We start from the raw sequence: 26,491 nt of genomic DNA on the forward strand, positions 1-26,491 counted from the left end.
GTTGAAATTGTTAGAAGATAAGCAAGGCCCTTACTGTTGGGGTACTGGAGAAGGACTCACAAATAGGGCTGAATGTCATTAGCTCATCTGGGAGAATGGCAGCCCGGATGCCCATCCATGCTTTTCTGCTGTATCAGAGGACTGAAGACCCCAGATCCCATTAGTTTGAGAGAGCATCCAGGCATAAGATCTCGATAACCATTTTCTAGTCTCCCCTTGCACATAGCTGATACCAGAGCTGCAACTTCCTCTCCCTGAGATTGCTATGTCTGTGTCTGGCTAATATTATAAAGGTTTATCAAACTCCCAAGATACGGGGGCTGAACTAGTTGAAATATCACTTTTTAAACCAGACACATTTGTTACTCTGTGGACGTCTCATATTACATATTTTCTAAAATGAGAGGATTTTTTTTCTTTCTTTGAAGCATGATATAATGGCAGCTTGTATAAAATAGCTGGACAAGTGGGTGGATGTAATGCTTACTCTGAGATTCCCCAGAGAGGAATGAAGGGAGACTGTTGCAATAACTTGCCAGCTCAATGGTGGGTTCCTTTCTAAGTGTGGTGAGAATGTTCGGCTGAGGGAGTCTGGTGGGAAATGCCTCTCCAGGATGTTGGAGTTGGTATCCTGAGCAACAGAGCCTGTTTGTAGCTTTAGAAAGAGGTTGGGAGGCCCTGCCACTGCTTTGCACAGCCATTTTCCACCCACTCTTTCCCCCTTCATTATAGGTCCCTTTCGTTTTGCTTGCTTTGCTTTCACCTTTGGTTTTTGGATTGTGATATTTTATTCTTCCCCATTTTGGAGCATAGTAGCCTCATCCAACTGAATTTTAGGCTTTGTCTGACTAGGGACATGAGGTAATTTGGGGAGACTTAAATAGAGCAGGATTTCAAAGCCCTGCCAAATTTATAATTGCAGGTAGATGCAAGCAAAGAGTTAGAACTTAACATCTTCAGCTGGTATGGTAGGAGAGATGCCTTTACTAGTCAGAGTTTCTTTAGAACAAGGTGGGGATTGTGGTGATAGCATCTGCTGCTTGTGTTCTTTCAATGCCCAGCACAGGATTCTCATGGAGGTTTTTTACTGAGACTGGTACTCTTTTTAGCCTCCAGAAAGAAGTGAATCCAGCAGCTGTGAAGCCTAAAGAGCCCATGGCATCCGTATCCATCTTGGTTCTGTGTCATTGTCTAGTTGATGGCAGCCAGTGTGTCCCCAGCCCTAAGCCAGCATAAGCAGAACTGTTTATTTCTGGAAGATAAGAAGACCATTGGAAAATCACTGTAAAGTGAAAATTAGTTGGGAACTCTTGTTCCAGTTATTGCTGTGTAACAAATCATCCCAAATTTAATGGTATAAAAGGACAACAGTTATTTATTATTGTTTTCTCTCACGGGTCTGTGGACTGACTGGGCTTAGCCAGGCAGTTCTTCAGCTACCCGGGCTTCTTATACATTGGCCGTCGGATGGTGGTCGGGACTGGAGGCATCTCGAAGGTTTCCTCACGTGTCTGACAGCTGATGGTGGCTACTGGTTAGCTCTCAGCTGCAGCTGTTGGCCAACACACCTACATGTGCCTTCTCCGTGTGGCCAGTGCTTCCTCACCGCATGTGGCTGGCTTCTAGGAACTAGGATCTCAGCAGCTATATAGTTTTTTATGACCTAGCCTTGGAATTCACACAGTATCACTCCCACCTCATTCTTTTCATTGAAAGCAAGGCTCTCCAATAGCCCATATTCAAGGGGGGAGGAGCTAGACTGCCCTTATTGATGGGAGCATGTCAAAGAATTTATGGACATGTTTTAAAAACATCACAGCTCTTGATACTGTTCTTCATCCAAATTAGATAATTTTTGGAAAAAAAATTTTTGAAGGAGATTTCTTGCAGAAGAGACATATGGCGCCCCAAATAGTCCAGCAGGCTGTTTCCATCTGCAGTTTCTTGCTACCCAGGTGGAAAGGGAGACTACTCCCCCGGCACAGTTCGGCTTCAGGACAACAGTTCGACATGCTTCAGATGGTGTTCAAATCCTTTGGGTGGACTTAGTTCTCCCTCCTAACCAGTGATTGAAGTGCTCTTGTCTTTTCCCTGCACGTCAGTCACAGTGGTGCCTTCAGCTCCTTCATCTCTGCCAAGAATACTGAGAAACTGTAAGGAGGAAGCAGTCAGAGTTTCTGCACTTTTGTAATTCTTTATCACCTCATTATTCTCTTATACCTTCCGTTTCTCACAGTTTGGGGGCTGTCCTGTTTTTTCTTCTCCCCAGATGCCTTCCTGAGACCCTTTGTCTGGCAGCGCTACTACCTCAGGCTAGACTTGGCTTCAGAACACACTGGTGTTTTGCTTATTGTATTCTTCAGCCACTTCCTCATTATCTGCTGGCATTTTCAGGAGAATAAACCTTTTTTGTTTTTCTGAAACTCAGAGAGTCTGCTTTCCATTGTTGTGAAGTTAGTTCTCCAGAAAGAGACTGTGCTCCAGGTCCATGCTATAGAGCCGCTCAGGCTCAGCAATTCCATAGTGTCTTAGAATTGCTACTGCTTTGAGCTAGCGTAGACCAAGCAGCTGGCATTATCAGAGGTGTTTGTTCCAGGTTTCTTGTGAGTTAGAACAACATCTCTTGTTGAATCTCACAACTCCTAGCACATATTAGGATCTCAGGAAATATTTATCAGTTATTTGGTGTATTTCAAGCTGGATTTATGCCAAAGGAAAAAGAAAAGAAAAAGGTGAAATAAAAATTTATTCAGAAGCATCTCATGCTCTTATTTGGTAAAATAAAAATTGTCGACTAGCTGATTGGCTTCTATTTCCTGTCTCCTGGAACGCTCCTTCTTAGGACCCAGGTACCACCCTTAAGGAAATCCAAAGGCCGTGTGGATACAGGAGCCCACCTATAGGAGGACTGAGGCCTGTAGTGCTGGCCAAACTCCCAGCCCATGGCCGGCCATCAACATTCCAGCCAAAGCCCAGTGACACAGAAAACCTGTCAGTCAGCCACAGACTTGGGAGAAGTAATATCTTTTTGAGTTAAAAAAGAAAAGATGGTTGAGTTATTCCAAAGTGTACTCATTATTTCCTCTGTGGAAAACTTGCCAGAATCATCTACCTGTTGTGACCTCCAGTGCTACTTACTGTTTGTCACGGAGAAGTAGCTCAAATGAGGGTCCAAAGAATAGGGACGGACACCTTCTTGAACACTGTTTGTTGTCTTCTCCACAGGGATGGTGAATGGAGCATGTAGCACCTTCACATCTGAGTAGCTACCAGATGGGAAAAGGCTGGTCAAGAGCATTTCTCCAGCAACCTTGGTGGGACTGAAGGTCAGAAAATGACCGCTTGCTTAATTCCAACTCTTTCTCAACTCCCTCATTCTGAATATTGGTAAAAGGTGACTGGTCAAGAGGTTATGCTGTTATGTCACATGATTGACCAAGGCCACAAATCAGGGAGATGATTCACTCTGTACACCAGTCTCAAGGTGACGTGATTCTAGTTTGTGCCTCAGCAAACTTCCAAGTCGTTACACAGTATGGATCTTTGGAGGTTGCTACTAGAGTGTCAAAACTGTGAATGTATTCACTGAATGTCGTGGTCTGTGGACATGCCCCCTGGAAACAGTGTCATTCTGGTCCCAGCTGATGAGGATTTAGCAAGTTTTGTGTAAACTGAAACCTGGAGAGATTTCTTGACCTTTTGCATTAATATTCATTCTCTTTGCTAGCTAAGAATTGGGAGGGTGCATGTAGTTCTGTATTGCTGGGGCATGAAGTGAGAGGCTGGAGGGGAGAAAACGAGGCAATAAAGGAAGTAGGAACCAGGAGGTACTGTGAAACCCTGTAGGAGTGTGAGTAATGCGATCGGCTCCATGGGGCCTCGCAGGGACTGAAAACAGGTCTGTGGACATGTCTTGTGTGGCCAGCACGATGCTTTAAAATGGCTTTGAATACTTCTCTCCACTTTGTCAGAGGCTTCAGCATTCTCCGTGGTTTTGTCTCCTTTCCCTCCTCTTCTTGTTCCTTCAGTAACCGTCGGTTCCCCTGGCTACTCTTTTGCTGACGTGTAGGCCATTTGTGTTGTACTGTCCTACAGGTGTTTCTCATCTAGTTTAACCAAATTTTGTTTTTTAAACCCTTAGTAAGTGAAGCCTCCCTCCCTGTCACCCCTTCCCCCCAAATATTAAAACTTTTGGGGAAAAAACATTCTGTGTGCTGAGATGCTTGCCCTCTGCTGCTCACTTGCGCTCTAACACCCCATTGGTCGTGGCAGCTGCCCCGCCCCCGCCCCCCCGCACACTGAGGACTCCGGCTTTGTTCTGCCCCAGCTGATGGCTTTAGGACTGAATTGTTTGGAAAGAGAAGAGAAAGAAGAGCTTCACAGTATTTTTGATACTCCCTTTTCCTTGTAGAAGATCAATATTGCCAGAAGTGAGGGAGGTAAACTAGATGCTCTGATTTAGTCAGGGCATAGTCATTCATTCGTTCCCGGAATATATACTGAGCACCTCATGTGGCACTGTTCTAAAGCTGGAGTACAGCAGTTAGACAGATAAGTTCTCTCTTCAAGGGACTGACATTCTAGGGGAGCATTAACATGTAGCATGTAACTCCTGTGTCCATTTCTCTGTTTGGAGAAGTAATAAATGTCACGTCTGTCTTACCATTAAGAGTAATGTCTCTCACCCCATTCCTGTTAAAGAATACTAAAGACCAGCCACATTTTTGCTGCATATCAGCTTTTTGAGCAGTTCTTTTTTTTTTTTAATCTTTATTGGAGTATAATTGCTTTACAGTATTGTGTTAGTTTCTGCTGTACAACAAAGTGAATCAGCTATATGTATACATATACCCCCATATCCCCTCCCTCTTGAGCTTCCCTCCCAATCTCCCTGTCCCACCACTTTAGATCTTCACAAAGCATCAAGCTGATCTCCCTGTGCTCTGTAGTAGCTTCCCACTAGCCATCTATCTTACATTTGGTAGTGTGTATATGTCAATGCTACTCTCTCACTATGTCCCAGCTTCCCCACCCCCTGGTGTTCTCAAGTCTGTTCTCTACATCTGCATCTCTATTCCTGCCCTGCCACTGGGTTCATCAGTACCATTTTTCTAGATTCCATATATATGCGTTAGCATACAATATTTGTTTTTCTCTTTCTGGTTTACTTTACTCCGTATGACAGACTCTGGGTCCATCCACCTCATTACAAATAACTCAATTTCATTCCTTTTTCTGGCTGAGTAATATTCTGTTGTATACATGTGCCACATCTTCTGTATCCATTCATCTGCTGATGGACATTTAGGTTGCTTCCATGTCCTGGCTATTGTAAATAATGCTGCAGTGAACATTGTGGTACGTGTATCTTCTTGAATTATGGTTTTCTCAGGGTATGTGCCCAGTAGTGGGATTGCTGGGCCATATGGTAGCTCTATTGTTAGTTTTTTAAGGAACCTCCATCCTGTTTTTCATAGTGGTTGTATCAATTGCTTGATATGAGACTAAAAACTGACTATGGCTAAGATTAAGTCTGAATTTTGATATTCTCTTCAGAACTGATGATTTCTCGGAAAGCCAGTTCTGTTTTGAGAGTTGTGGAAGTTTGTCAGTGAAATGTGAACTAAGTGCAAGAGAGAGCAAGAGACAAAGACAGAACGAGGGGGAGCTAGCATTAAAAAGAGAACTGGCAGGGAACTCAGACTACAGGTTCACAGGGATAGTAATGTGTGGATGGATGGATGGATGGATGGATGGAGAGATAGAGAAAAATAAAAGAGAAAACCTGAGCACTAGGATGTTTTCTTTTTAAAACAAAAAATTGACCCAGCATTTCCATTTTGTCTGTTGAACTGGTGACATCAGGGACTGGCAGCCAGTCTTCCGTTGACGTCCGCAAGAGGAGATTGAAATCTCCACAGCAGAGTGCTCCCCAGCCCTGATAAGTAGGGCTGGTAATTGAATTAGAAAACATTCTGAGCCATCAGCTAATTATGCTACACAGACAATTGCTTTGTCCACGTCCGTTTCATCCTTGAATTGCTTGAGTGACTTTCTCACTGGGAAGGGAAGTAATTCAGTGTCCATGATAGAGGCACATATTTTGCATCTCCCTAGCTGATGCCGCCTGGGCTCCCCTAGGGCAATGCTTTGGCATTTCACATTGTTACAGACGTTGTGTGCGTTTTGATCAGCACTCGTTTTGTTCTGATTTGTGGTTGTCTTATGTTTGTTTCCGTGTGTATGAAATTGTGCACGTGCATGTTATTCCAGCACTCAACTGCTCTTTTCTTTCACAAAGACAAATGACCAATTTAATTTCCCTTCTTCCAGCAACAGTATAACAATTTGAAAGACCTCAGTCATGCATAACATATTAAAGCTACTGAAGGGGAAGAAATTAATCTAGAACAGCAGCTAATAGTATTAGAAATGAAGAATTCAAATCAACTTGTTGTTTTGGTTAAAAAAAAAAAAAATCACAGACTCCTCCCATCCCAGCTCAAAAGTGTATGTGTTGACTGTTTACTCACTTCATCCACTGGAAGAAATTAGTGGCTTTAGGTGTTAGAGATAGATAATGCTATTAAAAATCAAAAGCAGGGACTTCCCTGGTGGCGCAGTGGTTACGAATCTGCCTGCCAATGCAAGGGACATGGGTTTGAGCCCTGGTCTGGGAAGATCCCACATGCCACAGAGCAGCTAAGCCTGTGCACCACAACTACTGAGACTGCAGTCTAGAGCCCATGAGCCACAACTGCTGAGCCCATGTACCACAGCTACTGAAGCCCATGTGCCTAGAGCCCGTGCTCCACAAGAGAAGCCACCGCACTGAGAAGCCTGCGCACAGCAGCAAAGAGTAGCCCCTGCTCGCCACAGCTAGAGAAAGACCACACACAGCAACAAAGAGCTAACACAGCTAAAAATAAATAAATAAAATAATAAATAAATCTTTAAAAAAAATCAAAATGGTTTATCTTCTAATAAGGATTTTTCCAGTACCAAGCTTTGATGATAAATTTTTCTTAACTTCTCCTTACATTTAGTTCCCACCTCTTATGTTGTTTCGTGTTCAGGCTTAACTAGAAATGCCTCCTTGCTTCCTAAACACATTATCTAGAATTTGATGCTAAATTTCTTACGCTTTGTACACTGAGGAAGCATGGGAGAATCCCAGTGCTTCTTGGGTGTCTTGATGTATCCAAATCAGACACATGCTTGTCCTTGCAAGATGGTTATTCCAAACAACACATTCGGTGGGGCTTTGAAATCCTCACTGATAGTAGAAAGGACTTGTAATTTTGAGGAACTTGACAGGAGGGTGGTGTGATGAGAGTGTAGTGGGTAAGGAAGAAAAGGGCACAGGTGAGGTGCGATAGGTAAGTGAGGGGTAGGTCTCCTATGGCTTTGTAGATCATTAGAATTTGGATTTTATTCAAGCCATTCTCCAGTTGTTGCTGAGTGGACAGAGCATTTAATGTGAGGTGCCTATAAATTTGGTTACGGATGGGCAAGTTGCTTTTTTTTTGCTTTAGTGTACCTTGGAATGTTGGACGGATGAAATGAAATAATGTATAGTAAATGCTTCTTCCACACCTATGCAGCCCTCAGTGTTTGTCCTCTCTTCTGAATATGTGTTGTATTATCACTTTGAACTTCCTTAGCGGCTGTTTAGTATTTAGTGTATGCTGCGTTACGGTCATGTATCATTTGTAGTCTGTTTCTTCCAACTACAGGTTATTAGCTCTTTGAGGACAGAGGCTTTTGTGTCTTCAGGGCCAGCACACAAAGCTCTACGCATAGTAAGCACATAGGGTTTTTTTGTTTGTTCAGTTAAAGGATTTGAGGTTTCCTTTATTTAAAACTTTGTCTACTCATTTTAAAAAATTATTACAAGTAATATATTTCACGTACTTTTGTGTATCTTTGAAGTTTTCTATTGTAACAAAAGGAAAACAAAGTAGATTGCTTTTTTAAAAAAGCAGTATGGTGCAAAGTACAGAATAAAAATCATCTGCAGGGACTGCATAATTTTTATTTTAATTGGTATTGTTAAAATTGCCTTTCCAAGTGGCTCTTGCATGTTTCCACTTACTGGCAATATCAGTTTCCTAATTCCTCACCAGTGTTTGATACTGTCAGACTTTTCAATTTTTGGAAACCTGATTATTGAAAAATTGTATTTAAATTTACATTTCCCCAATTACTGGTAAAATTGCACATTATTTCACATGATTATTGGCCATTTACATTTGTTTTCTCTGTATGTATCCTTTGTCGTTTTTTCCTTTTGAGTTGTTTGTCTTATTGAGTTCAAGAATACTTTGTATATTCTAGATTCTCTTCCTCTGTTAATTATATGGTTAATATTTTGTCCCAATCTCTCTTATTTTTTTTACCTTTGTTTCAGCTTGCCTTTTGCATTCAGCAGTAATGCATAATGGCCCTCCTTCCATTTTAGGGAGGTCAGTATTTTTGATGATGATTATGTCCTGTGTATAGCCCAAGATAGTTTTCTGAAATCTTTTAGAGCTCTTTGGCATGACCTATCCGCATAAAAATAGTCATCACCATTTACTATCTTGGCCGAAAAGACCCCTTTTGTTTTCATTTTTTTAAGTTATTTTATAAATAACTTATAAAAATAAAAATGAAAGGATAGTTAAAAAAAACTTCATTTGAAATTTTATTAATAATTATAATGTAACAACATTTAGTAATAATTTAAATGTAGCAACCCCAATCTTTATTCCATATTCTCCTGGTTTTGAATATACATACCCGAAATGGGCACCTCTGAATTCAACTAACTGCTCAATTCATCAGCTGTCATGCATGAACCTGTAATATATACATCTTGAAAATACTGGTTCCAGACTTCAGATATATCTCTAATAGGTTCTAGCTTGTTATTTCTGATTCTTCTTGCATTTGTATTATCAAAATGCAAAACTTAAAGAATTTTTTGAAATCTTAAATGGCTCATAATTTTGTCAAAGAGAAGAAAATTATTTTCTTTGTTCCATAATTTAAACATTTTCACTTCCAGATTTATAAATATCATCAGAATGATCAATCTTTTGAATTTTTTATTTCTTTATTATCTGTATCCTTCTGGTCACTTTTGCATATTACCCTGCCCTCAGCACTTGTCCATTCGTGAACTGGATGAAATAAGATTTGGCACACTGGGCTTCCTAGGTGGCGCAGTGGTTGAGAATCCGCCTGCCAGTGCAGGGGACACGGGTTCGATCCCTGCTCCAGGAAGATCCCACATGCCGCGGAGCAACTAAGCCCGTGTACCACAGCTGTTGAGCCTGTGCTCTAGAGCCTGTGAGCCACAACTGCTGAGCCCATGTGCTGCAACTACTGAAGCCTACGTGGCTAGAGCCCATGCTCCACAAGAGAAGCCACTACAATGAGGAGCCTGCACACCACAATGAAGAGTAGCCCCCGCTCGCTGCAACTAGGAAAAGCCGGTGTGCAGCAACGAAGACCCAACACAGCCAATAAATAAATAAATAAATTAATTAATTAATTAAAAAAAAAAGATTTGGCACACAGACTCCTTAAAAGATAAAAGAATGCCCTTTTAGCACAACAGGATAGTCCAAGTTCTTGTTGCGAAATATTGGAGGATGAAGTTGTAGGGGAGCAAAACATTTCCTCCTACCCTTCTAGGTTCTTTTGGTTGGCCTAATAATCAAATAAGACAGATTTACAGAAGAAAAACCAATTTAATTTCATGTGTACAGGAGCCCCATAAAAACAGGAGATTCAAAGACAAGTCAGGCAGTTGAGGCTTATATGCCATCCTGAGCTAAGGAACAGCATAGGTCCTGGGGCTTCGGAGGGGAGGAGGGTCGCTGACCGGACAGTAGGAAGGGCAGATGTTTGCCCTGTCACACAGATATGTCATTCAGATAAAAAAAATTATCTCTGGTAATATCTCTCTCTCTGAGCCAGGTTCCCTATCTAGATTCTTTTAGGTAGTTAAGGGGGAGGTAGAAAGTTCTTCCTGAGTGTGTTGGGCCTTATCTTCAACTCAGAATAATCTGCATGCTAAAGCTGTATGCTTTGGGGAGGCTCATTCTGAACCCCTCCAGAGTCCTTCCTGTTGAATGACTAACTGAATGAGAACACCTGTTTCCTTTTTGTTCTTAGCAATATACTGTTCACTCATCATTTCTTGAGTTATAAAACTTGTCTAGTATGTGGTCATCTAAAGACTCACAGTCTGAAATTTTGCTTATATGATAAATGTTACCATCATATTAGTCTTGAGTGCTGCTGTTTGTCTCTTTGCATTCATCTTCTGACTTGTCTAAATGCGAAATGCCTTCCTCTGTCAATTTTCTTCTCATTGGCATAATGGACAGAAAATTTTCAAATTCTGAACTCTCAGCTGCGCTCAGTTAAAGCTAAATGCAGACTTAGAAAGATGGTGTCTCAAGTCTTTTGTACTTATTGGAAAATGACGCATACTTTGAACGATGCTGTGTGAAAATTGAAGGATAATGTAATTGTATCACTTTTGCATCGTCCTTTTTGGGGATTTCATCACTCTTCCTTTCTCTTATCATTTGTCTTTTTTTTTTAAGCATAGTCGTAAATAATCCCAGATGCAGAAATAAAAAAAGACTACTAAGATTCTATAATATAGCTTAAACTTATAAAAGGTTGCAATGAACCCATGTGGTAGTTACAAGATAGAATGAGTTTTATTCTATTTTTGAAAATAAGTATAATTTTCCTTTGTTGTTCAGAAGATTCTAAGAAGAATAAAATTATGAAATAACAGTCCTTCCAAATAGCAAGGGATAGTTCCAAAAAGTAAGTAAAAAAGTAACATTAGGCCCAATGGACCTGATGTTATACCAAGGACTGAGTTGACTGGAAATATATACTGACTGTATAGTGAAGCTTTTAGTGTGGAGTCAACTGGAACAGGAATGATGCTTAATTCGGTTTAGCCTGTCTCTACTACACTGAAGCCTGCAGGATTTTGCTCCAGCTTACAACCTTCTGTTCTGACCTTCCCCTTATCTGTGCAGCATGGACAGAAAGAATAAGTTAACTTCTTTTTGACTGAGGTAGGTGCTTCCTCCTCCTGTTCATTTTGTTTGCAGGCGCGCTACTTTATCTCGTGTGTCTCTCTTCTAAGCCTCTTTTCACTATCGAAGCCCTTGAGCTGTTAGCTGTTGAAGTGAAGTGCATCTCTGTGGAGCACAGAGCACTGCCAGCATCCCAGTTGGGAAGAATCTCTAAGAGGTGTGTATGCCAAGCACGATATCATTGTGTGCAGGCATCACAGGAGTTTGCCAAACCCTGGGGTAGGCTGCCAGTACAAATGCCACGTTGACATGACATTTACAAGTTGAGAGTCTGGAAGGGGACTGGCAGTGGAACACCCTTCAGCCACCTCATTTAGGTTGGCAGTCTCTCGGCCAACTTTTGGTTTTTAGACTTAGAAACCATAGTCAATAAGTAATACTTCATATAGAATTTAAAACTGTCACTGCCGCTTTTTCTAGGAAGTGATGAATCCTGTTAGCCTGTTCCTGGGAGGTAGGATAAACCTGAGTGGTAAGAATGCAGAATCTGGAATCAAACCTGGATTTGCATGAGGGCTTTACCACTTACTGTGTGACCCTGATCAAGTTACTTAATCTGTGTAATTCTCATCTTCCCATCTACAAAATAGGGATAATGTCACTTTCCTCATAGGGTTACTGGGTGGATTAAATAATATCCTTTGAAGTGTAAGCACTTTCCCAGTGCGTATTCAATACTAGGTATTCAATGAATGTGAGGTATTTTGCACATTCTTTAAAAACTTGTGAGAAATTCAAGTGTTTAGCTGTTCCTATCTATATTTTAGTAAAAAGACTCTCTGACTTAAGAGTTGCCAGAACAGTATGCAGAGGAAGCCCAGAACATGTTTTCTTCACCTCTGTAGGAAAAGTTAGGGCTGGAGTCAGCATCATTGGAGCATTTGGCATCTCTACAGTTTCTTAAGTACAGAAACCTCGAGGTGTTAAGAATTTATTTCTGTAATAGCAGTTCTTTGATTGAAATCGAACTTTTTTTTTTATAAATTTATTTATTTATTTATTGGCTGTGTTGGGTCTTTGTTGCTGCACACAGGCTTTCTCTAGTTGCGGTGAGCGAGGCTACTCTTCATTGCGGTGGCTTCTCTTGTTGCAGAGCACGGGCTCCAGGCGCACGGGCTTCAGTAGTTGTGGCACACGTAATCAGTAGTTGTGGCTCACGGGCTCTAGAGTGCAGACTTAATAGTTGTGGCGCGTGGACTTAGTTGCTCTGCGGCATGTGGGATCTTCCTGGAGCAGGGATGGAACCTGTGTCCCCTGCATGGGCAAGCAGATTCTTAACCACTGCGCCACCTGGGAAGTCCCTGAATTGGAACTCTTCTATGGCAAATTCTAATGCAAAGTGCAGACCTAGAGCTATTCTGAAGGATATCCTGTGGCTTAATTGAGAGAGTATCATTTGGATGCAGTTAAGAAGGTACTTGGTCTTGATTAAGTCTTTTATCAAGATCTAGTAGCTAAATAACAGACTTTTCTGTGCTGCTTATATAAAATATAATCCTTACCATAGTGCTTCTTTTATTTCCTTTAATCATTTTCAATACCATTAGTAAATTCTCTCAAATGAGAAAATTCTGTCTTTCCTTTTTTTCTCTTGTTTTTCAGATCTTCACAGTTGTTGCGGGCATTCTATGTTCCCTTCCTGTCAGATCAGTATACAGTGTATGCAAACTACACCATCCTCAAACCCCGGAAAGCAAAGCAAACCAGGAAGAAGAGCGGAGGTTAGCACCATGCCTGTGGCCCAAAGGAAGCCATCCTGTTAACTGGTGATTCCACTGACAGGACTCCCTCCAAGTCATTGCTTGTAACATATGTAATAAAGGCCAACTGACAAGAATACTGGAATCTGGGTGCCTTGGGCTTGTCAGAGTCAATCACATTCACTTCTTGTCTGTGTCTCTGTTCTGCATGTACACTTTGTGCAGCTAGATGGAGAAAGGCCCTAAAGTCCGGGTAGATAACATTGCTCCACATCTCATTGTTTTTCTTCTGTTCAATTATTTACTAGACCGGAGAAGAGCAGAACCAACTTTCAGGAAGAATTGAAAGTCCCGGGACTGGATGGCTGTGTTGAGCTGTTCTCTACACTCTGGCCTGGCATCCGAGAACTAGCCTCCCTTGGGCCATATGAGCTTCTCCACCAAAGCTCTTTGGCAGCTCCTAGCAGACCTTCTCGTTCAAATCCTAGTACTGAAAACGAGCACAGCCTAGTTGCCAGCCTACATGTCCTTTTCACCTCTAGGAAGACTAAGCTTTTCTAAAGCCCTTCACAGGACTAGGACCCTGTCCTGGAGTTATCTCAGGAAAAAGGCAACCATTTGAGGAACTGTGGCTTAATTTCATTATATAGGATGCCTCTTGTTTTCATCTTATAACAAACTGTAACTATATGGGGTTCGGTGGGTTTTTTAATTTTTTTTTTAAGTTTTGGCATGCTGTTTCTTGAATTCAAGACTTCTCTGTATGAAGGTATCAACAGACCAGACTATAACTGTACAGGACGTACATGGAGAAAATTAATTCTGTCAGTTGGTAGATTTGGATGACCTCACATTTTGAAGTAATTTATTCTGAGGCTGTTTCCGAGGAGATTAAGAATCCCCCTTTTGTAAACAACCCTAGTGAAAAAAAACAAATGTAGATTTCTGGCACCTATTGCAAAGCACATACTGCATGGGGCACCTCTAGTCAAATAGGCAATGATAGGACTTAATTAAAAGTAATTAAATTAAATTAATTAAAACATAAGTATATACTTTGCCTTTATACACAGTATTTCATAGTTTACAAAGCACTGTCACATTATCTCATTTGATCCTCACAGTCATGACGTGAGGTAGACAAAGCAAGTGGTTTTATCCCTGTTTTACAGGTGAAGAAACTGAGACCAGGGGGCAGGGGGAGGTAAGGTGACTTGCCCAAGACCACACAGCCAATAAGTAGTAGCACTAGGACCAGAACCTTGGTTGCCTAACTTCTCATCCCGTGTTCATCCACACTCCGCACTTGACTATGAAAACATTACTTGAAAGAATGATGAGGTTGGCCAGAGACCTGATCGGTAATGTAACTTTCTATTTTAAGGAAGAATTTTATCTGTTTCTTTGAGTTCTTTGGAGCCTCCAGTCTGCCTGTTGGTTAGACCATCACAGCAGTACTTCGGGATGCAGCCTGGCCTGTGGCAGGAGAGTAGTGCTCATGTTTGGAAGTTAAGCTCCTTTGCAGCCACACAGGATCCAATACCAGTTCCATTCCTATAGTCAGTCTGGGGTCACATTATAGTGCCTTATCTCCCTAAGGGTAATTGTGTCTAGTATCTGCAAGTAGGATGCATTCATTTTTCAGTTTCCATCTTTTATTTTTCAAAGAGAAGGGATTTTCAGTAGGAACGGGTCCCAAGAGAGGAGAAGTGACAGAGGAAGAAATGGCTAGTTACCATATAAAGAGTCTCCTCATTGGGATTCCCTCTGAAGGAATATCTGGAGTGGGGCTGAAGGACTGGTGAGGTAATAGGTCTAGATAGCGTAGAACAGTGATAACTGGAGAGTGAAAATAAACTGGGGTCCTGCTTGCTGCTTTAGAGGTTTCTGCATTTCATTTTCAGTACTTGATTACTGTTTTCCAAGGCACATATTGGCACATGTGGTCTGACTATAGGATAGAGAAGTTTTAGTTAAATATCTCGCCATGCCTGCAGTAATAGTGTACTGTCCTTCACAGTGGCCAGAGCTCTGTATTTTTGCAGAGGTAAATGAGAGAGTACAGTAATGGGGGTCCACAATGAGTGGCTTATTTCTAATCAAAGTGTACAATGCTGACCGCTTTTACCATCTTGCATGTTAAAAAAAAAAAGCCTACTGAGCAAGAACTTATTGTAATAGCACAAAAAAAGCCATGATTGATCTAGGGATTCCTTGAGAATATCAGTTCCTATCCCTTTTAAAATGTGATTTTGGTTTTCTCTGTTCTACGTGTATCTTTAGTGAGAGCACAGTGAATTGCAGAACACTCTCCCAGGTTCTGTAGGTAAGGGATATAGAAGCGAACGGCTTTTGTTGTGAAGGTGTTGTTCACATGATATATAAATGCATTAGAACATCTCCACCTCAGCAATCCAGGGAGTTTAGCTTTGCCTGGGAAAAGAGTTTCAGAACACCTGGTGAGGGTAGCATTTCTCCTCCAGAGAATCAGTGTTCAGTGTGAGCTGACTGCTCTGCTCACTGTAAGGATAAAGTATCTGAGGTACTTTTTCCTCCACAGATTGTTGACTATCAAGGAATGAAGGGCTACAGGTTATTGGTAATAACCTTTGATTATGGAGCTGAGCAGGGGAGTCAGGTGTATTGGCAGTGGCAGGGCTCTCTGATCTTCACATCTTACAACACTGAGTCCCATTACTGAACCAGCCTGTGTAGTAGCATCTATTATCAAAGTATACCTGTCAGCTGGTAGGTATCATCTAAGAAAGACCACACATTCTAATCTCTTGAGATAATAACAGAAAAGTGAAGCCCGCACAATTTATTACTGAATTCAAGCTTAGAAACTGATTCTCTGTTTTAAATCAAGGTGGTTCTTGATCCCAACCATTTATTTGGGTCATTTTTTCTAGTTTGGAGTTCTGGGAAAAGAACCTTGAAAACCGCATGTAATTCTGCAGCATTAGATCTGGATTGACCGTTTGGGCAAAGCATAAATGGAAATCCTTTACTGTGTTTTGCATTTTGTGGGATTTATTGAAATAATTCACTGTGATTGTGCCGTTTTCTGGCCGGTGTTGTGGAGCTCTGCTTTACATTTGATTAATTTTATTTTCTTTGAAGCGGGAAAAGAGGCACAATTTAATCTTTGCCTCCACAGGCATATTAAGCTCATGTGTTAATTCCTTCTTAGGCTCCTACATCAAATGCCGTGTGCCAACAGATAAGTGGACATGTGCTCAGCTTTAGTTTTTTCGCAACAGAAAGATCTGACTTCCATATGACACTGTTGGATTTCAGAGGCTCTCTGGTGTTTTGGTAAATCTAAATGAATGTAGCCTTTAATTTTTCCAGTATATAATTTATATAACCATGTGATTCATGCTGCAAGTGAAATCAGGAAGCACTACAGTGTTAGAGCAAGACTATTGTTCAATTCATTTGTCTTCCTGATCCTTGTACTTTATTTCACATGTCAGTGTTTACATTACATACTTGTATTTTCTGTGAAAGAAAAAGTTAAATAAATCTTGACAGTTTGATTTTCCTTTTCTTAAGGTGCTATTTCCTCTTTTGCTTTTAGCTCTTAAATCTTTGATAGAGATTGAAACCTGAAGGGGGTCAACTCCTTCCATCACCCCCACCTTCACCCTTCAGTGTATAGACCTGCCCTCTGCACACCAACTAGCCCAGAATGTTTATTCTGAAAACTCTGGGAAGAAGCTGTTGTAAAACGCAGCGAGGGTTAGTATTATTTTGTGGAAAAACCAAGCACAGTAGGAACTACTTAGTGTGTCACCATGGTGCCTAAAAGAGAGTTTCTGAGTCCATGTTATGTTTCTAGATTAAGAATGTCTGGGCTTTGAGAGTTTTAATATTCACAGAAATGTGATTTAGTAATATCTAACATTTAGGTAATTTGTCAGAGGTTGTCAGGAGCAATAAAACTTTTTTTTTTTGTGAATGAATTCATAATATCCCTATATCTTGCACCTTATAGCCAATAACTTCTCATAGTCATCTGGTTTCATACCATTGGTTACCATAGGACCCAAAGTGCCCATGGAAGTTGGTTTGATTATTTCTCCCAAGTTGTTTTAGAGAGGATATTTTATTACTATAATTCCAGGAGGGAGAAGTCCACACCCTGATGAATTTCTTTTCCCCACCCAGAAGGTCATCCTTCTCCCTATTACTCTTAACTTTTAGGGCCAGGTTGGGTCTCCCTCTCTTCTAGACTTCAGACCCTTGTGATTACTTCCTGAACCCTCTTGGGTCCCTAGTGTCTTTACTGATGACATAGAACCTTAACATGTAACCCTTGTAAACCTGCCTCTCAAGAACATTGTTGGCACATCTGGGGTCAAGACCACATTGCACTTCTGTGTATTCCCAGCGCTCAACACAGTCCCCTGAACATTTTGGTACTGTACATGTTTATTGCCAACCATAAGAAAAGTACAAAGAAACCTGCAACTAATATACAGCTGTTGCTTTCAGTGTGGTCAGTTTTAGGCCACAGAAGATAGAGCGAGTCAGTAGCCCTATAGTAACTCGAAGGGCAGTTTGAACGATGTGAATGAGGCTAAATGCTGTGTACATTTTAGGAATTCTGAAGGACACATGCTTTCACACGGCAGATTCTTCAGAGTACCTTCTGAAAAGAGATATACATTTACTGAATATTTTTATTACTACTTGATTTTGAAGGGTCAGGTAGCCCACAAGAACTTCTGAATGAATTTGGAGCAGAAAGCCTCTCCTCCAGGTGTGAGGAGTGCTCGGTTCCTACCAGCTACATGCCCTGCTAGGAAAAGGAAGTCTAACTGCAAGATGACTTCGTGGTGATACATTCAAATCCAATAATATCAGGTAGTATGTGGGTTTTTTTGCAGCTGAAAGCTGTTTTGGCTTTGTTCAGCTCTGGAGTTCAACATAGACCTGGCATTGAAACAAATTATAACCAACAGATTTGATAAATGAAATGAGGGACATTCAGATAAGGGACGTGAGACTACAAAATTGGGGTGAGATAGGCAGACCAGGACCTCCTATTGTAGCTCCTTAGAATAAACAGCTCTTGGGACTTCCCTGGTGGCACAGTGGTTAAGACTCTGAGCTCCCTATGCAGGGGGCCTGGGTTTGATCCCTGGTCAGGGAACTAGGTCCCACATGCATGCCTCAACTAAGAGTTCACATGCTGCAACTAAGAAGCCTGCATGCTATAACCAAGGAGCTGGTGAGTCACAACTAAGGAGCTGGCCTGCTGCAACTAAGACCTGGTGCAACCAAATAAATTAAAAAAAAGAAATCTTGTGATTAAATTAATAATTGGGTTAAGTAGCATTTTACCTGAGTATGAGCATTTCTTTAAAATGTTTAAGGAAATCTTAAAGTATCTTTATAAAATACTTCAAGGTTCTGGGGGCTTTCTGTTGTTTTTGCTTCTAGTTTCTGGGCTGCTTGTTCAGTCTCAACATGCCTAGAGATAAAAGTATAAATCAGGTGACTCTTCATGATCCTATCAGCCAAAAGATTGTGTGAGATAAAGGTAACTTCTTCTGACAAGGGTTTTTTGCAGCCCACGACCATGGATTCCAGCCACTTCCTGCCTTAGGAGGGTTCTCTTTGACTTTTGTTTGCCTGCAGAATCAATATTTGGCAATTGATGCCATTGGCCTGTAATTTGCCATTTTAACCCTCGAATTCCATGTTGCCACACGAGAAGGGCATGGTTTCTGGGCTGTTCGCTAGGCCCTGCAGCAGCGTTGTACTCAGTGCTGGAGAAGATGTGACCCACAGCGTGGTGATTCTCAACCGGAGCGCCACGAGGCAATCACCTGCAGACCCTTGAAAAATTGCCACTATCTGCCCGCACCCCCTCCGCCGCTGCCCCCCAGGAATTCTGAGTTAGTGGCCTGAGATGGGCCTTCTCCTCATTAGTTTTTTTTAAAACTCCTTAGGTGGCTTTTCTAATTACCCACTGCTATTGATATTAGAGACTAGAAAACAAACAACCACACCAAAGATCAAAGATAATTAAGTTGGCAAAATGCTCAGTGTCCTTTTCCAGTTACAACCCCTGCTGACCCAGGCCTCCGTCCTGGCCTCTTCCCCTCCCCAGACCCTTCTCTCTGTTCTTTCAGCCCTGTCAGACCTTACCTGTCCCATCTCTCATTCTCTCTGGGCCCCGCTCTCCGGGAAACAATTAACTAATGTGGTGCTGAAGTACACTAATGGATATTAATCATTTACCCTAGTTCCCTTCTCATTGATCCCCTCATCGCAGTACACTTGAGTGATAACGATCTGGAAAAAAGGAATGACCAATTTTGGCAATTTCAGACCCATTCAAGTGTCATTTAATTTATTTATTATATGGGAGGAGAGCGTTTGAGATGGCAGATCCAGCCTTCAGGAAGAATGCCTGGCCTTTTTCAAACCCTTTACTCAGAAAAGGACTTGTGGCAGCCATGAAGAGAAGAATGAAGAACAAATGTGCATGGGTCTGAAGCCCTCCTGCTCGGGGCGCACTGAGGGAGCCTGCTTTATCAATTTTAGGTACTTAGCTCTGTTTGTCTGAGACAAGTACAGTGAAGACTTCCTCTTTGTCATTCTGCCACTGGTCTCTTCTCTGGAGCTGCTGCTACCCCCCTCAGACATGAGAGCAAAGGTTAATATCATTTTGAGAAAAATGACCTGACGTGTTCTCTCAACCAGCGAGGAAACACTGTGTATCATCCAGGAATTGGTCGTGCTCCTTGTCCCCCTATTAACGATATGTCTCTACGCCTCCGTGGTATTTCCTATAATAGGCTCCCATTTTTTTCTGGCCAATAAATATTTGTGGAGTTATGTAGAAAAGGAGGCTGGTTTTACAGTGCTATATTTATAAAAGAATCTCGTGAATTTTTTAAAAAAAGCTCAGCCCCTCCCCCTTTCTTTGGGCTTTTTTCTATAATTGTGTACCCAGAGTCTGTGATATTCTAAAAAATAGAATTCAAAGTTTAAATTTGTTGCCATGTTTTTGGGGTTTTGTTTTTGTTTTACTTCCAGGTATCACTGTTTCTGAAAACTCGAGGCAGCCTTGTCTGCAATGCCATAGTGTCCAGCAGAGGGCAGCCTGTTCTCACTAAAGATTTCAGTGCTTTTCCTACAGGAATCTAATTTGTTGCACTATTTGCTGTATCTTTGGTGTCAAAATCCCAGTGCAAATTGAAATATCTGAGTTGCATTTCTTTAGAATCTGTATACTTTAGAATTACACTCCTATATTTCTATAGTTGCAAAATTTTCCTGGAGAAAACCATGTCCATGACTTGTGACGGCTGGATCATTACCGCCAAACAGTGATTCCCTGGTTGGTTAATTCTTCCCAGTTAATTTCACTTCTATTGACATGACCTTGATGGTATTCATAGGTAGTAAAAGATATGTGTTTGGTTGAGAGGGGGAAACAGCTACTTTTAGGGGTAATTACCAGCCACTTTCTCATTTTCAAGTTTCTGAATGTGAGCAAAGCACAGTCTTCACTTTGTCTCCACCAACTTATCGATATCAAAGGCAACTCAAAGGATATACGGATGTTCAGGAATTTCCCCTCCATCAGATGCCAACACATTATCCACAGCCCAGTAGCTCAACTTAGGGTAGCAGGGGCTGAGCCCCTATAAAGTGAAAGGCCTTAAATACCTTTGATTTCTCCTCACGTGTAGATCATGGTGTGAAAAGCAAACATTTGCAGAAGGAAGTAGAATTTGCATTTAAAAGTGTAGGGTATCCACTTAGGCAGATTTAGGCCCTTAGGGACAGACAAGTTCAGCTCTGATAGAGCAGGAGATTTCTTTCTTTGTGTGTGTAACATGCAAACATAGATACCCATTTCTGAACTCAATCTTAGAACTATATGGGGAATATATTGAGGTTTGGGATTTTTGTTATTTGGGGGGTTTCTTGTTTTCCTTTTATGTTTTTTTTACCCTCTAGATCATCAGATTTGCTCTGTGCAGAAATAATACAAGTAATAGCTAACATTTATTAAGCATTTACTATATGCCAAGAATGTTTCAAGTTGCTTTTTTTCTCACATAATCCTTACAACAACCTTATGAGCTTGACAACTATTATCCTCTTTTTAAAGGAAACATACTCAGAGATATTTAATGTCTTGCCCAGGATCACCTGGGTAGAAAGTTGCAGACCTGGGATTCAGACCCAAGCAGTCTGGCTCCAGACCCTCTCTCTTAACCAGGATCTCACACTCTCTATTTCATGACCTCTTTTTGGTTATTATGTTTAGGTGTCTGGAATAAATCGATGGGCAGAGATAAGAACGGGATCTAGTTAAAGTTGTTTCACTTTTTACCACCTTCTTATTCTGCCTCTAGTAATCACAGCCTAGACATTGTCCTAGTGAGACAGAGTGTACAGATAATATGTTCAGTCTTTGTAGGGGCTTTCCTTTTTTTTTTTAATTTTTGTTTTATATTGGAGGTATAGTTGATTTACAATGTTGTATTAGTTTCAGGTGTACAGCAAAGTGATTTACTTATACATCTACATATATCCATTCTTTTTTAGATTCTTTTCCCATATAGGTTATTACAGAATATTGAGTAGAGTTCCCTGTGCTATACAGTAGGTTCTTGTTGATTATCTATTTTATATATAATAGTGTATACATGTTAATCCCAAACTCCTAATTTATCTCCTCCCCCCACCTTTCCACTTTGGTAACTACATTTGTTTTCAAAGTCTGTGAGTCTGCTTCTGTTTTGTATGTCTATAAGCCATACCACCCTGAATTCTCCCGATCTCATCTGTAGGGGCTTTTCTAGAACACTGTGAGCCCTCGGCTAATTTTAATCATACAGCTAGATTAGAAAGGGAGCTGATTTCCTGAAGTCCTAGAAGTCAGTGGAAATCCCAGTTTCTGATTACAGTCCCAGCTGAATTTCTGCTGAGATGCGAATGGTGTGTCCAGGGGTCTTGGCACTGCTTCTTTCTTACTCCTGTGATCTTTTTCTGATCTGCTGGGCAGATCAGAAAAAAAAAAAATGGGAAAGAATACTATCTTCAGGGGACACCACAGGGAAAAGCTTTTAGGGGACCAGGAATATTTTAAGTAATCCCTGCTTTTGTTAAATCAAACCTCTGTCTAATTGGGGTCTGGGGACAGTGCGCCCTGATGCTGAAAGCTGAGTGTAGGACAGTACATGGTGATGAAGGCTCAGAAAAATCAGGGAGAAGAAGGGAACCTGAACTCTACCCATGGACACAGCATAGCAGGGCTAGACAGGCACTAGCCGACAGGAGGGGACTATTGATACACATCTGTGGATGTCATGGGGGAGGCCAGCCAGGGGGAGGCAGAGTCCAGTCTACAATGTGGTAACCAAGAGCCAGAAGGTTTTTTGTTTGAATATGTAATAATTTTTATGGTTCAGAATTCAAAGAGCTTAAATGCAATGTGGTATTCTGGATTGGGTCCTGAAACAGAAAAAAAAAAAAAAAAAAGACATTAGTGGAAAAATGGAAGAAATTTGAGTAAAATCTGAAGTTTAGTAAATAGTAAAAAGCAAACAAACAAAAGGATAAATGGACTATACACTGAGAAATCTCCCTTCCATTTCTGTTTCCCAGATACCCGTAATCAACCAATGTGATTAGTTGTGTGAGTTCGTCTAGAGATTTTTTTAATGCTTATACAAGCACATGTATGTGCATTCTATTTTATGTAAATAGTAAGATACTATATAAACTGTTCTGGCACTTACTTTTTTTTTAATCTTAAAATATTTTAATATTAACTATTCAGGAGTAATCTATTATTTCCAAACATTTTCAGTTTAAATTACACTATGTACCACAATTCCAATAGCACTGTGTACGTTGCTTTTTCACTTAACACTGTAACCAAGGGGTTTTGTTGGACTGTGTATAGAATCTAGTGAGATAACCAGGGATCTGTCCTCAGAATGTTAACGCCATAATAGGACTCAGGGACCTAAGACTAACGTTGTATCTTAAATCTACGCTTGTGGTCAGCGGAAGTACTAATTCTGACTGCTGTTCTTTGAGAATTGGCACCGACAGACCTTGAACTTAGGTCTCCAGGTGTTCTCTTTATGTGTTTGGCACAGGCACCAGATTCAGTAATTCAGTGAGCCCCTGGAAATCAAAAGCACAACTGCTAAATTTATGTCGTGCCTACCATTTACTAGCTGCTTTACAGTATGAATCTTATTCCTCACAGCAACCCCTACAGAGAGGTAAAATAAGACTTGTCCCTGTCTTACCAATGAGAAAGCCTTCTGGAAGGCCTTGAGTCAGGTCTTCTGACTCTAAATCATGTAGATTTCATCATCCTTTCTCATTGGTCCTCTTTGTTGCCAAAGCTCAGTTGATTGGAATGTGTCCTTTCCTGCTTCTGCTTCCTCAGTAGACAATAACCATTAATGGCTAATATCTGGGGCTTACTCTTCTCAGGTACTAATCTAGGCGCTATGTATGGATTATTTAATCTTAAGAACCACAGAAGGTAAGCTTTACAGCCCCACTCAACAGATGAAGAAACCAAGATTTGGAGAGGGTAAGTTATTTGCCCAAAGTCACACAATTAGTAATCGGTAGCGCTGGGTGTCAATCAAGCTCTTCCCAACTCCAGTGTATATGCTCTCTCTCTCTCTTTTATTTTCTTCAATCTTTTGGCTGCGCGTATGGGATCTTATTCCTCAACCAGGGATTGGACTGCGCCCCCTGCATTGGTACTGCAAGGTCTTAACCACTGGACCACCAGGGAAGTCCCTGGAGAAAATTTTTTATTTGGCCTACTAAAACCTTTCCCCTTGGAACAAGATTATAATAAAACTTTGACGTATGCTATTAACTAAATTATCTATAAAATCCAATTTTCTTTAGCAACCCTCATGACAGCCCAAGAGATCTAAATAGGACTCTACCCTCCTTTCCCACCCAATTTTGCAGATCAAAGCTTCAAACACTTCCCTTTCCTGAGAAGATGGCATCACCAGTCAGAAGTTGACGGCAGACACAACACACATGTTTGGATTCACAAACGTCTGTCAGGGAAGAAAAATGTGATCTGCCTTCAGTTCAGACCAGAGTGCTCATCTATCTAGGTGGCAGAATATTTGTAGAGGTTTAGATTCCTGGAGAAATAACTTTGGACTTCAAGGCAACATTTGTAGGCAGATTAGGTTAGGGGGTCCCTGGAGAAAGAGAACCAGGAATGGCTTTCTCAACACAAGAGAATGCATTTTTCCACTGTATACTCTCTTAACCGCTGTAGAGAGACTGCCCTGAATCAGAACTGTCTCATTTCTTTGATTTGTTCTTCCCAAGAATTCAAACAAAATTTCGCTCTGGAAATCCAATACCTTTTTTTAAAAAATTAATTAATGATGTATTTATTTGCTGGCTGCGCTGGGTCTTTGTTGCCGCGTGCAGGATTTCTCTAGTTGCAGCAAGCGGGAGCTACTCTTCATTGCAGTGCACGGGCTTCTCATCATAGTTTGTGTCTGTTAATCCCATATGCCTAATTTGTCCTTCACCCCTTTCCTCTCCCCTTGGGTAACCACAGGTTCATTTTCTCTATCTGTGAGTCTCTTTCTATTTGCAAATACATTCATTTGTATTATATTTTTTAGTTTCCACATATAAGTGATATCATACAGTATTTGTCTGACATTTCACTAAACACAATATCCTCTTGGCCCATCCACATTGCTGCAAGTGGCAGTATTTTACTATTTTTATGGCTAACATTCCATTTTGTGTATGTATAAATGTGTGTGTGTATGTGTGTGTGTGTATGTATGTATGTATGCCACATCTTCTTAATCCAGTCATCTGTTGATGGGTACTTGGGTTGCTTCCATATCTTGGCTATTGTAAATAGTACTGCTGTGAACAGTGGGGCAGAGATTTCATTCTATTTCATGTACATATAAACCAGAATACACCTAAAAGAATGTTCATAGCAGTATCATTTTGCTTTGTTTTTTTTTAATGGTTTATTTTATTTATTTAATTAATTTATTTTTGGTTGCGTTGGGTCTTCATTGCTGTGTGCGGGCTTTCTCTAGTTGCAGCGAGCAGGAGCTACTCTTCATTGCGGTGCGTGGGCTTCTCAGTGCAGTGGCTTCTCTTGTTGCAGAGCACGGGCTCTGAAGCGCAGGCTCAGTAGCTGTGGTGCACGGGCTTAGTTGCTCCATGGCATGTGAGGTCTTCTCGGAAGATCTAGGGATGGACCAGGGATGGAACTCATGTCCCCTGCATTGGCAGGTGGATTCTTAACCACTGTGCCACCAGAGAAGTCCCCCAATACCTTTTTACATACCTTGATGAGCTGCGGCGTGGAGGGAGGGGATGAAGAAAGGGATTGTGAGCATCACTGATTGTGAGCTCTACAGCTTCTCAGTCACTGCGTGAGTCCAGGTAAAGTCTCCTTCTCCTTGTCAAGTATTCTCAGCCATAATGTTGGGATTAAAAATTTGCCACAAAGTGGAAAAGAGGAAGAGGGAGAAAATACTGAGGTAAAGATGAGGGGAAAATATTTGAGTCCCACAGAATGAAGACATTCTTTGTATAAATATAAATTTAAAATATCATTAATGCTATGGTGATAATTACTACTCTGCAATGATTTAAGTACAGACCTGGGAATCAGTTTCCCAGGGTTATCTCGCTAAATGAAGGGAGTTGGAAAATGGCTGTATGTGCCGCAGGTTTTCTGTGCATGAACTGAGCCACCCACCACTTTCTTGATGGCCTTCTCAAAGGGATGACACCTCTGGGTCTGCCCTGAGAGAACCACCTACACGCAGTTCTCTCTCCTGCATTCAGCCTTCTCTCCCAGTGGGGTGACTCTGTGGAGATCAGTCCTTGAATGAGTGCTTATTTGCAAAGCTCCATGAAGAAGAGGCAACCTTAATAAATGTGAGGCAGGAGGCAGGAGGACACGACACTGTCATTCAGGCTTCCTCAGGACTGACCTTCTTCTGTTGTGACACTGAGAGCTGTTGATCCCATCTTCTCTGTATCTTCCGTGCTTCATCCGACAGGAACTGGCAAGTCTAACCTTGTCTTCCTTTGATTCACTGGATGAGTGAACTGTATGTGGGTGTCAGTACTCAGTGCTTTTGTGGTGAGCATGTCACACTGTTTCCCAAGGGTTCCTTAAATCCTCAGCCTATTCTCAGCGGCTGCCTCTGGTGCTCCCTGGTCACTAGTTTCTTGTGGTGTATGTGGGACGTGGAAAGGAGACCAGAGGGAGCAGTTGCGGGGAGAAGAGGATATGGAAACAGCTCAGTGCCACAGGGCTGTACTTATAGTGCTTTGCTAGCTTCCAGGAATCCCGCAAAAGAGGGAGGATCATTTTAATCTGGCAAAAACTACAACCAAAAGGGACAGAATTGTTTAGTGATAAGCCGTTGTAGCTGTCATTTGCTTCTTCTGGATGGAGGTGGCCTCCAAAGGCTCTTTGCAGACTCTCCCTGAGCAGATGCTTCTTTATTGACATGGAAATCATTTTTTTCAGATGAACTTTTTAAAAAATTAATTAATTTATTGGCTGTGTTGGGTCTTTGTTGCTACGTGTGGGCTTTCTCTAGTTGTGGCAGGCAGGGGCTACTCTTCATTGCGGTGCATGGACTT

At 41.3% G+C, this 26,491-nt stretch overlaps 1 protein-coding gene across 9 annotated transcripts in view; it reads left to right on the forward strand.

Moving 5' to 3' along the window:
• The window catches only part of ALG9 (ALG9 alpha-1,2-mannosyltransferase), a 93,002-nt gene extending 76,676 nt beyond the window's left edge, over positions 1-16,326 (forward strand). For 2 of the 9 annotated variants that reach the window (XM_057695205.1, XM_057695210.1), the window contains one exon: positions 12,717-12,959. In XM_057695205.1, coding sequence (XP_057551188.1) covers positions 12,717-12,840 — 124 coding nt within the window. In that variant the 3' untranslated portion in view covers positions 12,841-12,959. Of the gene's footprint in view, positions 1-3,225; positions 3,327-7,736; positions 7,803-10,766; positions 10,834-12,716; positions 12,960-13,122 lie in introns of those variants that run through there. The other 7 variants (XR_009047452.1, XR_009047451.1, XR_009047454.1 and 4 more) reach the window with 7 other exon arrangements.
• The last annotated feature ends 10,165 nt before the right edge of the window (positions 16,327-26,491 follow it).

The sequence above is a fragment of the Hippopotamus amphibius genome, chromosome 9 (assembly GCF_030028045.1).
Source record: "Hippopotamus amphibius kiboko isolate mHipAmp2 chromosome 9, mHipAmp2.hap2, whole genome shotgun sequence".
Taxonomy (NCBI): Eukaryota; Metazoa; Chordata; class Mammalia; order Artiodactyla; family Hippopotamidae; genus Hippopotamus; species Hippopotamus amphibius.